Source organism: Alosa sapidissima, chromosome 11, assembly GCF_018492685.1.
Source record: "Alosa sapidissima isolate fAloSap1 chromosome 11, fAloSap1.pri, whole genome shotgun sequence".
Classification (NCBI taxonomy): domain Eukaryota; kingdom Metazoa; phylum Chordata; class Actinopteri; order Clupeiformes; family Clupeidae; genus Alosa; species Alosa sapidissima.
Genome location: NC_055967.1, coordinates 4,228,802 through 4,241,528, shown reverse-complemented (window position 1 = coordinate 4,241,528; position 12,727 = coordinate 4,228,802). Strand labels below are relative to the sequence as shown.

Genomic DNA, 12,727 nt, shown 5'->3' with positions numbered 1-12,727 from the left:
GTGTATATCTGTGTCTCTGTGTGTGTGTGTTCCCATCTGGCTTTGTAGTTGTTGAATCTCCACTTTGAGGATCAAGGCACATTTAAGATAGTGAAGATGGAAATTGCCAGCGTGCTGTTGTGAAGGCAAGCTGCTGTCTCAGTGTGTCTGTCTGGTGCCATTTTGTCTCACCAAGTCCCCCCTCATGCTCCCACCTCCTCCAGGTGTTCTGTAAAATGTTTGACTGCCTGCAGGGGGCCTCTGCTGAGGTAGGTACCACACTGCAGCATGGCGTGTGTGTGTGTGTGTGCGTGTGTACACGTGTACAGAGGAATACGCATGGGCTGTTGTTCTGCGACGGGCTGCCTTGACGTGACGAGTGATGTTTTAAAGACGCCGCCACAGAATTAGAGGCATGAAATGAACACTGGCCTTCTGCAGTGATTCCTGGCTGAGAGAGGTGCATAATACTATTAGCTAGTCAAATACAAATCTAACATGGATTGCGTGTGCGTGTGTGTGTTTCTGTGTATGTGCATGTTTTTTTCACAGTTTTCACGCTAATCTGTGATTTGGTCCCGGAACTCAAAAAAAGCCCAGGGCAGCTGCTGGATTCCTCCCTCATTTGTTCCCCTCCCATTGCTTGCCATTTTCATCACATCTCTCTGTCTACATGCCCCTCTCCTCTCCTCTGTTCTCTTCTCTTTTCTTCTCCTCTCTTCTCTTCTCTTCTCCTCCCCTCTCCTCCCCTTTCTGATTCTCTCCTCTAATTTCCTCTTGTCATCTCTGCCTTATCTCCCATCCTCTCTCTCTCTCTCTCTCTCTCTCCTTCTCTCCCTCTCTCACGCTCCCCCGTGTCCCATTGCCTGTCTAATCGCAGACCCACGCTGTGAGGCGCTCCATCTTCAAATGACGCCCAAATTACCAGGCCCATCAGCAGGGACGTTCTTCTTTCCTTAAAGGGACACCAGGCAACGTTTTCGTGTTAATTACTCATCTTCGTAAGTCGGTATATGGTTAAATGACTCATTACGGGGCAAATGAAGGCTCTCTCGCCCGCCCCTACTGCCTGTAGGAAGAATATCCCACTTGCAAGTTCGGTGTATGCTACCCGCCGACCGAAGCAGGATCAGTTTACAGCACAGAGGCAGGCTAACAAAACGCTAGAGATTGTTGCAAACGTGTGTATAATGTCAGAGCCGGCGAAGAAGCAGCGAAAACCCTTGACGGAAGACACAAAGAAAAGGAAAAGAGCTTCAGACCGAGCGAGGGGGAGTTACGTAGAGAAAAAGCATCAGGCTTGCCTGGTGTCCCTTTAAGGAGATCCCGCGCCATGATACAGCTTGCCATCTATACATATACCCCCCCCCCCCCCCCCCCTCTCCTGCGCGGGGTCCACTGGGAGAAGAAGGGAGGGGAGGAGAGAGAGAAGAAGAAGAGAGTGAGGTAAAAGGGAGACAGAGAGAGAGAGAGAGGGAAGAGAGCAAGAGAGGACAGACTGTTATTAGCCTGCGCACAGGAGCGTTCCTAACCTGTCATCAAACCCACCATCTTGAGACCCCCTTGCCTCACCCGCTACTGATGATTACCACCGGGCTCTGGAGCGAATGAGGCTCCGAAGAAGGACAGAAAGAGAGAGAAGAAACGAGAGAGAGAGAGAGAGAGAGAGAGAGAGAGTGAAGAAACGAGAAAGAGAGAGAGAAGAAACGAGAGAGAGAGAGAGAGAGAGAGAGAGAGAGAAGGCAACTGTGATGAAGTCATGCTACTCTCCTCTCCATACCCCATTATGATTTATGTGTCTGATTTTAGAAGTGGACGTTTCACTCTGTTATAGGGGAAATAGTGTGCTCCACCACCTTGTTGATTGGCAAAGCATTGGCATAGTGGGCCTCAGGAGCATCTCCTAGTGGTTCAAACCTGCACTGCAGGCTTTTACAATTCACATCGCTCTTGCTGTGGGTCATCTCAGATCCACGCTGCTGTCTACGGTCTACCCTCTTGAATGAGTTCATGTCCAGCTAGAGAGAACAGTCATCCGCTAGCCCAGTATGCATGGCACTCCCTTTGTTTTTAAGCCAGGTGCATTTGAAGGTTAAAATGGATAATACCTTACTAAATCTGGAGTGGTGTTGACGGGTGGCGGTGACACTCTGGATAATGTGCCTGCCTAGCCAGCCCCACGATGACTGTGTGTTGTCCCACTCAATGGCGTCTTATCGTTGTCCCTTTGAGATGTGAAGAGGGCGTGGGACTTCAGGATGCACTAATGAGTTGCTAGCCACCGATGTGTCTCACGGCTTTGAGATATAGCACAAAGGGATGGAGGACCATGACACACCGTGTGTCCAGTGACCGTGTGTGTCCAGTGACCGTGTGTGTGTGTGTGTGTGTGTGTGTGTGTAGAGTATCTGGATGAGTGTAAATAGCACATGCAATGCGTCAAAGAGCCTGGCGGTGGCATATAGGCATTGGCCTCCACCCCCTCATCCCTCTCCTCTCCACCTCCCCCCAAAGCCCTGGGGCCTGGAGACGCTCAGAGGCCTTACACACAGCACCCAAATGGAAATGCCAGTACTGTGGCGACCCCTGTGACCTGCAAATTGGCATTTACGATGATGTCATCCACAGAGGGCAGCTAGTCAATGAGGCGGGGTGGGGAAAATGTGTGTGTGTGTGTGTATATGTAGATGTGTCTGAAGGGGGAGGAGGGTAGGCTAAAAGAGGCTCTCCCATCTGCCTCCATCCGGCGGGTGTAAAACACCAGATCTCAGTCTGGCAGCGACAACATCCCACCCCCCACCCCCCAATTCTCACTGACATTCCACACCCTGATGAATGGGTCGTATTTCACTGCCCTGTACCAGTGCCCTGACCCCACTGGCACTGTATCTCACTGGGCTGATTGATGCACGTCGGCCCCTCTGCCTCCCAACACACACACACACACTCACACACACATACACACACACACTCACACTTCACTTCTTCCCCAGGGAGGGTTTGCTTCTCTTGGGGGGACTGGAGGGGAATGAGGGTGCTTGACCGCCCTCTGCCCCTTAGCCTCTTGCACACAGAGAAGAATGAGGGACAGACAGATATAGAACTCAAAGCAAGACTTCTGTTTCCCCTCCACAAAGTTCTCCCCAGGCCTCCAGAGCCCAGGCGGAATGCGTCAGCGGAAATGAATGCCGGACTAGGAATTCCCATTTATGAAAGGGAACGCAGCGGCAGCAGAGTCCAGCAGTTCTGCTCTGCTCAGCTCGGCCACTCTGCTGGGATACATCTCCATTGGCCAGCGGAGATTCAGTTTCCTTCCTGTTCGATTCCATTAGCGGTAGCTTATTGCTGTGGCATTGCTCAGATGTTTGAGTGAAACCTGATCTATGATAATGCTTCCATGTTAGTCTTAGGGCCTGTCGGCTTCCTGGAGCAGTGGAACAGTGTTGTTTCATCCACTTTAAGGGTAGGTCCCTAAGCCTCATCCACATACTGGGCTTTACTGTAATTATACCCAGCTTTCTAGCACACAACCTCAATACAATAAGACAGGAAATTCCTAGATGCAGATGGTAATGATAAGATGTGAGAAGTAAGATATATGATATAATTATGTTCTTATGTAATTACGTTATATAATTATGTATGTCCCTTTATAGGCTTTGAGCCCTTCCCTGTTATACAAACTGACTGTATTTTTCCCTCAGCATCGACCACATTCAGAAGTCTTCAGCCTTGGCACAGCTTCTTAAAGTGTTGCATTTTGCTCTAGTGGGAAAGCCAAATTTGAGGTTGCTGGGTTGCTAGATGGAGATTATAAGATGGCTGGATCAGCAGAGATCTGCATTGAGTGTCAATGCCAAGAATGCAGCTAGTACGTTTAATTAGCCAGCATAGTTCAGCTCTCCACCAATCAAATGCAGCCACTCTTGGCAGAGCTGACCTCTGATTGGCCTGGATGAGGCAAAAGAGGAGGGTGCAGGGGCGGGTGGGGGGGTGAGGAATGTGGCACGCAGCCAGAGCCGCAGAAATATGAAACGCCACAAAATCAGAACTCCCCATTGAACTTTGACCCCTGACCCGAAATGTCACACTGTTCTTCATTAGCTGTCACTCGCCCGTCATGGTCGTGCAGCAGAGCCATGCACACACAGCAACGAGGATTCTCAGGGCGCCACAACCTCCCGCTTTCCTGTGTCTGTGCGGAGACAATGTGTTTTCCCTCACGACTGCAAAAACAAATGCTCCAAAACAACCCCTCAGTGAATGGGACTGACAGACCGACGTCCTCCTCTTCTGTAAACACCGACTCCATCAGCTCGCTGTCATTCGCTCTCTGACACTGTAACGCGCACCTCTGCACGCACACTCGGCGATTGGTCAGTTACGAACGACTGAGTTTGACTAACGAGATCAAATTAAGTGGTGGTCACAGTTTCCTGAGGATTGTAATGAGATCACATTAGGCTGTGGTTACTGATGACCTGTCAGAAACAGAGGTTGCCATCACACCCCGATACTTTTCTGGGGTAGGGCGTCTCCAGAGATGTGGGGCAAAGGCTTGATGCACACACACATACACAGACACACACACACACACACACACACACACACACACACACACACACACACAAACACAATAGGTTCTGAGGATGTCCAGGAGACCTTTATGGATGTTGTCCATGATATAGCCTACCACAGTGGACTATCATAGTACAATTCCTCCCTATGATAAGAAATTGCCATCCCGTGATATCAGCAATATACAGTAGTTGATAACATGTTTACATGAGTGCCACAATGTAGGCAGTTATTTGTAGAATGAGAGCAAGCATGGGGGATGGTTCAAAGCGTAGGCAAGGAAGAAGAGTTACTCGTTGCTGATGGTTAGGAGTAGGTTTTACTGTTTTGGATCTGTGTTTGTGTTTGCATGGCCCTCAGGACTGACTTTGATCTGGCAAAAAAGATAGTGGTGAATGGTACTACGTCTAGCCTTCTATTTTCATATCGTCATATACATTCGTTATCCCCAAAAATATCATGAAATGTTGTGATTTTGTTTTAAGTCTATTGCCCGTTTCTAGTAGTCTCGCTACGTATGTGGTGGTCAGTTTCCAGGGAAACCTCAGGTAAGTATAAGTAGGTATACGTATATATACTCTTTTGATCCCTTGAGGGAAATTTGGTCTCTGCATTTATCCCAATCCGTGAATTAGTGAAACACACTCAGCACACAGTGAACACACAGTGAGGTGAAGCACACACTAATCCCAGCGCAGTGAGCTGCCTGCAACAACAGCGGCGCTCAGGGAGCAGTGAGGGGTTAGGTGCCTTGCTCAAGGGCACTTCAGCTGTACCTACTGGTCGGGGTTCGGGGCAACCCTCCAGTTACAAGTCCGAAGTGCTAAACAGTAGGCCATGGCTGCCCCCAGGTATGTTTGGTCTGACCAATTTCACAGCTGATAATCAATGATGAAATCTCCTTCACAATGAATGAATCTGACTTGACTAAATACGAGTGACGGTCTAGCCATATCCTGTGTGAATCATACGCCTGGAGATTCTAATGCGACTAGAATGTGCACTGTCACTGTCATGTGCTGGTGGCTCTTCTGAAAACACGGCTGAAAGAGCTGCAGAGTCCATCCACTCCCTCCACCTCCTTCTGCTGAAGTAATCTCTCAGAGCACAACACACTGCACTGCCAGAAGGAGAGAGAGAGAGTTGAAATCCCGGAGGAATGCAGCAGCCTAGTCTCATCCCAGGTTTTCTCGCGCTGCGGAGTTAGGGAATTAGAGCCTGTTGGTTCAGGTACTCTGAAGCTGCGTGTTTAAAGAGTGATTCAGCTCCCATAGGGTCACCCTGTATCGCAGCCCTGCCCATAGGAACAAGGCTCCTCTTCCTGGAAATGATGGCTGGGGAGGCGTTATGGTGGAGTTAGCCCCGCATTCCAGCATTCCACAGAGCCGGAGGGGGGGAGGGGACCTGAGAACTGTTGTGTGTGTGTTTGTGTTTCTCACTCTGTGCGTGTTTAGCTTGGTGCAATTATTTCAGCAAGCATGAGTGTGTGTGTGTGTGTGTGTGTGTGTTGTTTTTTTGTTTGTTGTTAGTTTGTGTGTTTGGGATTGCCTGCGGCTTTGTGAGATGATATGAGGGAGAACAATACTGTGACCTGTGCGTTCCGTCTGCCGTATCAATGGGAGGTCAGCAGTGTCGTTTGTCACTGAAGTCTCTGTAGGCCCGCCAAACCACACACACACACACACACACACACGCCTGCCACAGAAGCTCCACTGACCAGTACCACCAGGTCATTCTGAGGCTCACGCATTACAGTGCACACTGCCAAAGAGATTAGGGGAATAACAAGGCAAGAAAATCCTGTGCAGCCCACCTGTTTCTCTGAGAAAAATGCACACACACACACACACACACACTTACACACAGAGTTTATTATGCACGTATACGCTCAGATGCTCACAGTGTCATTGCTCCTCAGGGATTGGCGAGGAGTAACTCCAGTCTCATCCCTGAGAACACAATCAGCTCCCATCCTACAGCGGCAGCGCCGCGCCCCTGATAATGCTATTAGCTTCCTGTCTCATTAATGCCAGTCTGCCCACGATGGTGAGGCCAGGAGATGAGAATTAGCAGAGACGCCACAGCAGATAAGGCTGCCTTTGCTGAGGAAGAGTCAGATCTGTTAAGCTAAACAATATCCACACACATACACACACACACACACGTTCACACACAAAAGGAAGATGCGCTTTGTGGGTTTTAATCATCCCAGCGCATTAGCGCGTCTCACCGATAAGAAAGTAAATGAAAATCTGAGAAATTTGAAATAGGCAAATAAACAAATGCAATTATCTATGGAAATGAAGGTTGACCGAGCTCCATCAATCCCATTACTCCAGGGGATGGGTTTGTAAACACTCACACAACCATTCTTTCTTCCTTTATGGGAGCGGGGAAGCGCCTTGTTTTTTCCTGTCTCCACACCAGATAGAGAAGAGAGAGGTCTTATCCACTATCACAGGGGGAAGGGGGGGGGGTGCAGGGATCCTGGAGCAGTTGGGGGGGGGCAGCTCCAGTGGGCTTTGGGCAAACTGCCAGTCTGCAAGTCTGTGAGATAAGTCAGGGCCCTCTGAAACCTCTGGTGCAGCATCCTGTGAGAGAAGACTTTCTGCTGGAAGCGTTCAAGGCGTGTTTATATCTGAGCATAATGCGTGTGTGTGTGTGCGTGCGTGCGTGTGCATTTGCCAGTTTCTGTGTGTGGTCAGCATGCCTGTTCGCTTGTGAGAATTTGTGAGATCTGGTGCATATGCGTGAAGCGTGCTTGTATGAAAATGCTGGTGAGATGCCTGTGTCTGTGTGTGCACTCGCGTCCGTCTGTTTGCAGCATGTTAGTCTGCATGTAGCGGAGAGCTTTGTTGCTCTCTAAGTGGTCTTAAAAGGCCTTAGTGACAGGCTGCTCAGTAGGGTCGAGGATCAGAGAGGCGACCCAGAGAAGAGACTCTTTATTTCTCTGTCCATCAAAGCCGCGTGAAGACCGCTTTTGGCTGGAGGCACGGATATGAAAGAGCACAAGGATGTGCATTGTTTTGGTTCGCACAGCCCCCTGCATGAAGTCACAACAGACCAAAGCACACACACACACACACACACACACACACACACACACACACACTATACCGGATGCCCTGCACACTATGAATGGTTGTGATGTGTATATGAGTATGGAATAGGCCATGGGAGGTTTGCTTTAATTATAGTCATCAGGACCGAACTAATTAACCCCGAATTACCATCGCTGGTGCGGCACCTTAAATGGCCCCTTTAACCAAGGACATAAAACCTCACATTGTAAGGACGTCGGCATCATCTGTTCCATCTCGACTGGGAAATCTGACTGTGGGGGTGAGTGTCCCCTGGAGGGATGTGGGTAATGTTTCAGATGTACAGGGGAATGATTGAGTGAATGTGTGGTGCAAAGACACACAGGCATACAGTCTATAGTGATGGATATAGTGGATTAATCAGTTAATGTACTTGTTTTATATGACATCATTCTTCACTGAGATCAATCCAGGGTTGTAAGGGCTCTGAGTCAGAGTTTCGATTCTCATCACATCAGTGTTGGGTGGTCTGTAAAAAGGAATGCATAATGTGAGACAACATACAGATGGAAAATAGTTCATTACAGATTGTATGTTAGAGTTTCAGTATTTGTCACTGTCATGACATGAATTACTCAACCACTGCATTTAAACCTTGTTTTGGGGGGACATTTTGTCGTTGTTTACCATCCTGTAGGCTGTCTAAGATGTGTTTGAGAATGATTCAAATAACTGTATATTTATTCTTGTTTCTTTATTCAAGAAAAACATTAGTGAAAAAAAAACGCCCATCCTTTGTGAGAGTGCTACCTCAAATGTCATGTGACGTCTGGAGCCTGCAGGTGTTTGCAGCCCTCAATTCAATCTGTTCAATCTGACCAAAGAAGGAAATTCTGCCTAGACATGTTTTTCAGCTCTAAATGACTTCTGACCGGCAGCGAAAAGAACGAAAGAAAGACAGAAAGAAAGAAAGACAGAAAAAAGATTAAAGAAATATGGAGGGGGGGAAAAGACACGTCCCAACCTCGATTCAGAAGGAAATAGGATTTCCATATTAACACTCGGAGTGACTGAGCCACATCTGTGGTCCTCAATGTCGGGCCTGTTCTACAGAGCGGACCCGGAGAGGGAAGAGAGAGGAGAGAGGGGACTAGTGTTGTCAGGCATGTGCTGAATGTCCCTATGACGAAAGCGGCCGGGTCGGTGCAACCGTGAGTGGGTGTTTGGTCCACTGGTCGGGGCACGGGACTGCAGAGCCTTTGGTCAGAATGGGTCAGGCTCGGGCAGTGTGTAGGTGTGAAAGAATGCATGCGCCATTGGACCAGGACCACTGCCAGCCTCATGCTCACACAATAGAACCAGTGTTTGGGCCGATCCCAACCCCGCCCCACACGGACCCACTCACCCCTGACAGCAGGACAGTGTGGCAGAGCTTCTCATCGCTATCCGTGTGCCCACAGAAAGGCCAGGAGTTAGGATCTACTTAGGATTTAGTTACAGTTCCATCACTCTGTAAACTGAAGACTCCCATAGACTTGCATTGGGAGGCATGCTGTACATTGGCTGTCACAGAGCGAGGTAGCGAGATAGCAGACTTCTTGGGAGCCAATCCAGACCTGACCATGATCTGGTGCGGCCCTATCTCTGTCACGCGCATTCCAAAGTGGACTGCAGTTTGGTGTTGTATGAGACATTCACTGGGATCTACCATCTGTATTGTGGGGGATTGGGTGTTCCCAGTAGCCGTGGAAGCTTGGTTCAGCCCTGACGCGCGTGTCATTTAGGATCAGTGTCTCTCCCCCGCTACCCCTCTCCCTACTCACCCGTCAAGTGGTGGGGCTCTGATTTGTGAGGCACTCCGTTGGGAGTGTGTGTGTGTGTGTGTGTGTGTGTGAGTGAGTGACTGGGGGTGGGGTGGGTTCATTAGCTGATGAGCGGGAGGGGGCGCTAATTGAAATGGTGCCTGACGCGATGGAATAATCTCCATGGTGACACCAGCCCTACGGTAATTGACAGCTGTGATCTCAGTGCGAGAGAATGTGTGTGACAGTCTTAGTGTTCCCCTGAGATGGAGCAGAAACACACTAATTTGATTTGTGTGTCTGAATGTGTGTTTATGTCTGTGTGTGTGCATTATTGGTAGCTGTACTGGTCCTTGTGTGTGTGTGTGTGTGTGTGTGTGTGTGTGTGTGTGTGTGTGTTTCTTAATGTCTGAGACTCGTGGAACCACTGGAATCCATCTTCTGAAAGTGCCTCATGGCGTGAGTGGATGAGCAGCGCAGTCTCCATGGAGACCAGACCCGGCGCCCCGTCTCCACCACTGCCTCCCCCAGCCCTGAAAAGACCGTCGCTGTGTCAAGATAAGCGCTCCAAAAATCCCAAGCCGCATTAAATCAGGGTGGGGATGGTGGGGGGAGGGGTGGGGGGGGGGCTTTTTGATGTGACACCAGCGGTGCGCACTTAATACTGGCCCTCCCCTTCAGTGAATTGGTGCCCCTGACGCCTGACAGTGCCGCCTTCTGCATCAGCCATGGCGGCGGGCTCATGAGACGATGTCAGCTGTGTGTGTGAGAGAGAGAGTATCCCACGTCTGTCCACCTCGCACAACTCTTGCCAACATGGGGGTCTCCAGCCTCTTAGAGTGACACTGAGTCCTCTATAAAAAACAACATGGAGGCGGACTCTGGCCTTTGTGTCGTGGTGTGGTCAAGAGAACGGAGTCTGTGTCTCATGATCAAGTTCTGCCTTGAAGCCTACTGTGGTGTGTGTGTGTGTGTGTGTAGGTATGTGTGTGTAAGGAGCATGTGTGCATGTATATAAAGTGTATTTATGTATTTGTGTGTGTGTGTGTGTGTGTGTGTGTGTGTGTGTTGTTAGCACTCTAGATGGCATCCCTATAAGCAAGAGTATTGATGACAGAGCTGGCCCCTAATTTGACCTCTTGACCGTGTCACTGCTGTGTGAAAAGCTAGGACTGTGATGTCACAGCCTGTGTAGGCACAAGTGTGTGAGCTCTCTCTCTCTCTTGTGAGACACACATACTGTGTGTGAGCTCTCTCTCTCTCTCGTGAGACACACACACTGTATATGACTGTGGCACTCATATCCACAGCTAAAGCTGCCTCATACAACCCTAGACACTGACTCAGACAATGGGTGCAGTTTGGTTTGATTTATTTAAGAACTCAATATAGAGTTTTGCATCTCTGTTAATGTGATAAGTGCATTCCCTTGCATTCCCTTCATTAAACATACAAGCGTGTATATGTCTCACCCATTTCCTCATCAGTATTGGTCAAGAGTGTGAATACTTTTGTAAGCACTATGTTCATTTAGTGATTCCTCTAGTTACTGGAGCTACAAAGAAAAGAAACCAATTTCTCACTACAAGCAGACAGCCAAAGAGAGAGAGAGAGAGAAAGAGAGAGAGAAAAAAGACAAAGAATATGCATGTCTCATAGAAAAGTAGATGGGGGGAGGTGTGTGTTAGTGTGTAAGGGGCAAGAAGAGAAAAGAAACTGCAAAAAATAAGTGCGTGTGTGTGTGTGTGTGTGTGTGTCCCTCTGAGGTCCGAACAGAGGCACACTAAACATTCCTCACAGGCAGGGGCGAGAGAGAAGCCAGCACTCATTAGCATAAGAAGAGCTCCTTCAGCCAATCAGCTTCCCCAAGTGAGAATGTCCGGATTGAGAAGGAACTAGGAGGGTGTCGGGTTACTGGGCATTCTTCCCTCCCTCCCTCCCTCCCTCTCTTGCTTTGGCTATGGAGAGCGAGGGAAGGGAGGGAGAAAGGGAGTCGGAGAAAGAGCTTAGGACAGACGTGCGCAGAGAGAGAGAGAGGGAGAAGTGCATGGGACACTCTCATTCTTGCCCTGTGAGATCACGGAGCTGGAGAATGTGTTAGGATCTGTGCCATTCGCCTCTTTTTTTTCCTCCACTTCTGGCTACGGAGACAACAAGGAACTTTAACTCGAGGTGGCCGGTTACAGGGACTGTTTCCTTGGCCAGATAACGGGCCGTTAACTCTCCTCTGGAGTCACAGCAACTCTCCGAAGGGGGCCGAAAATGAATTATCTGGTGAGTGAGTGACTGTGAGTCAGTGTGTGTGTGTGTGTGTGTGTGTGTGTGTGTGTGTTTGCTGTTCTCGTTGCTGTGTGAACGGTCAGACTTGGCTTTGCTAAATGCCTCAGCTGTGAGAGTGACTAGGTAAAGAGAAGATAGAGGAACTGAAGGAAAACAACCAGGGTTAACATTAACTGGGTTTCTTTTCATTTTAACCTTTTGTGTATGAGACAGACAGAGTTTGACCAGCTTTTTGAAGGTGTGTGTGTGTGTGTGTGTGTGTGTGTGTGTTTGTATGTATGTTGAGACTGCGCGTTTGTGTGTTTAGCGTGAGTGTTTGTGTGCTTTCATATCTGAATGAAAGAGCCTCTTGTGCTGTGTCAGGCCCAACATATTTAGAGGTAAAAACAGTAATGAAATGAAGAGGTAAGGAGTGTATTCTCTCTCTCTTTCTCTCTCTCTCTCTCTCTTTCTTTCTCTCTCTCTCTCTGTGCCAGACCTGCTGTGTGAGGTGGCTGTCTCAGGGATTTTTAGGTGTATTTTTTTCAGTGCCTTTCTTTTTTTCCTTCTGTGAGCATAAAGAGTGAGTCTTTTTGTGGAGACAGAGTGAAAAGCGGGAGAGTGTTTGGAACAGGATGAGTAGAGCTAGAGAGAGAGAGAGAAAGAGAGAGAGAAAGAGAGAGAGAGAGCCATGGAGCTTCGGCGCTGTGCTGCCTCTGCTGAGTCAGGAAAAAGTTGAAAGATTAAGGTTTTATGGTGGGAGCAGAACGAGAGAGAAAGAAAGAAAGAGGGAGAAAAAGAGAAATAAAGAGAGGGAGAAAGAGAGGAAGACTGTGAGAGAGGGAAAGAAACAAGAAGACAGAGAGAAAAGGAGAGAGGGAGAAACAGAGAGATTGAAAGAGTGGCTGCTCAAAGCTCTAGCAACCAGCATGCTCTCTGCTCATTGCCATTGTTTGAATGTGCTGGCATTTTGTCAGCTCGTAGTCCTGTGTGTTTGTGTGTGTGGGTAGCTTTGCTTGGGCTTTGGTATTTAAATGTTGCGAGGCTGGGCTGCATTTCCGGCTGACA

General features: G+C 48.8%; 1 protein-coding gene across 3 annotated transcripts in view; it reads left to right on the top strand.

The window, feature by feature from the left end:
• Nucleotides 1–12,727, top strand: part of bcar1 (BCAR1 scaffold protein, Cas family member) — a 78,590-nt gene that overhangs the window by 31,505 nt on the left and 34,358 nt on the right. The window contains exon 1 of one of the 3 annotated variants that reach the window (XM_042108746.1): nt 11,367–11,674. The exons of 1 other annotated variant lie outside the window; for it this stretch is intronic. In XM_042108746.1, coding sequence (XP_041964680.1) covers nt 11,663–11,674 — 12 coding nt within the window. In that variant the 5' untranslated portion in view covers nt 11,367–11,662. Of the gene's footprint in view, nt 1–11,366; nt 11,675–12,727 lie in introns of those variants that run through there. One more of the 3 variants, XM_042108744.1, reaches the window with a different exon arrangement.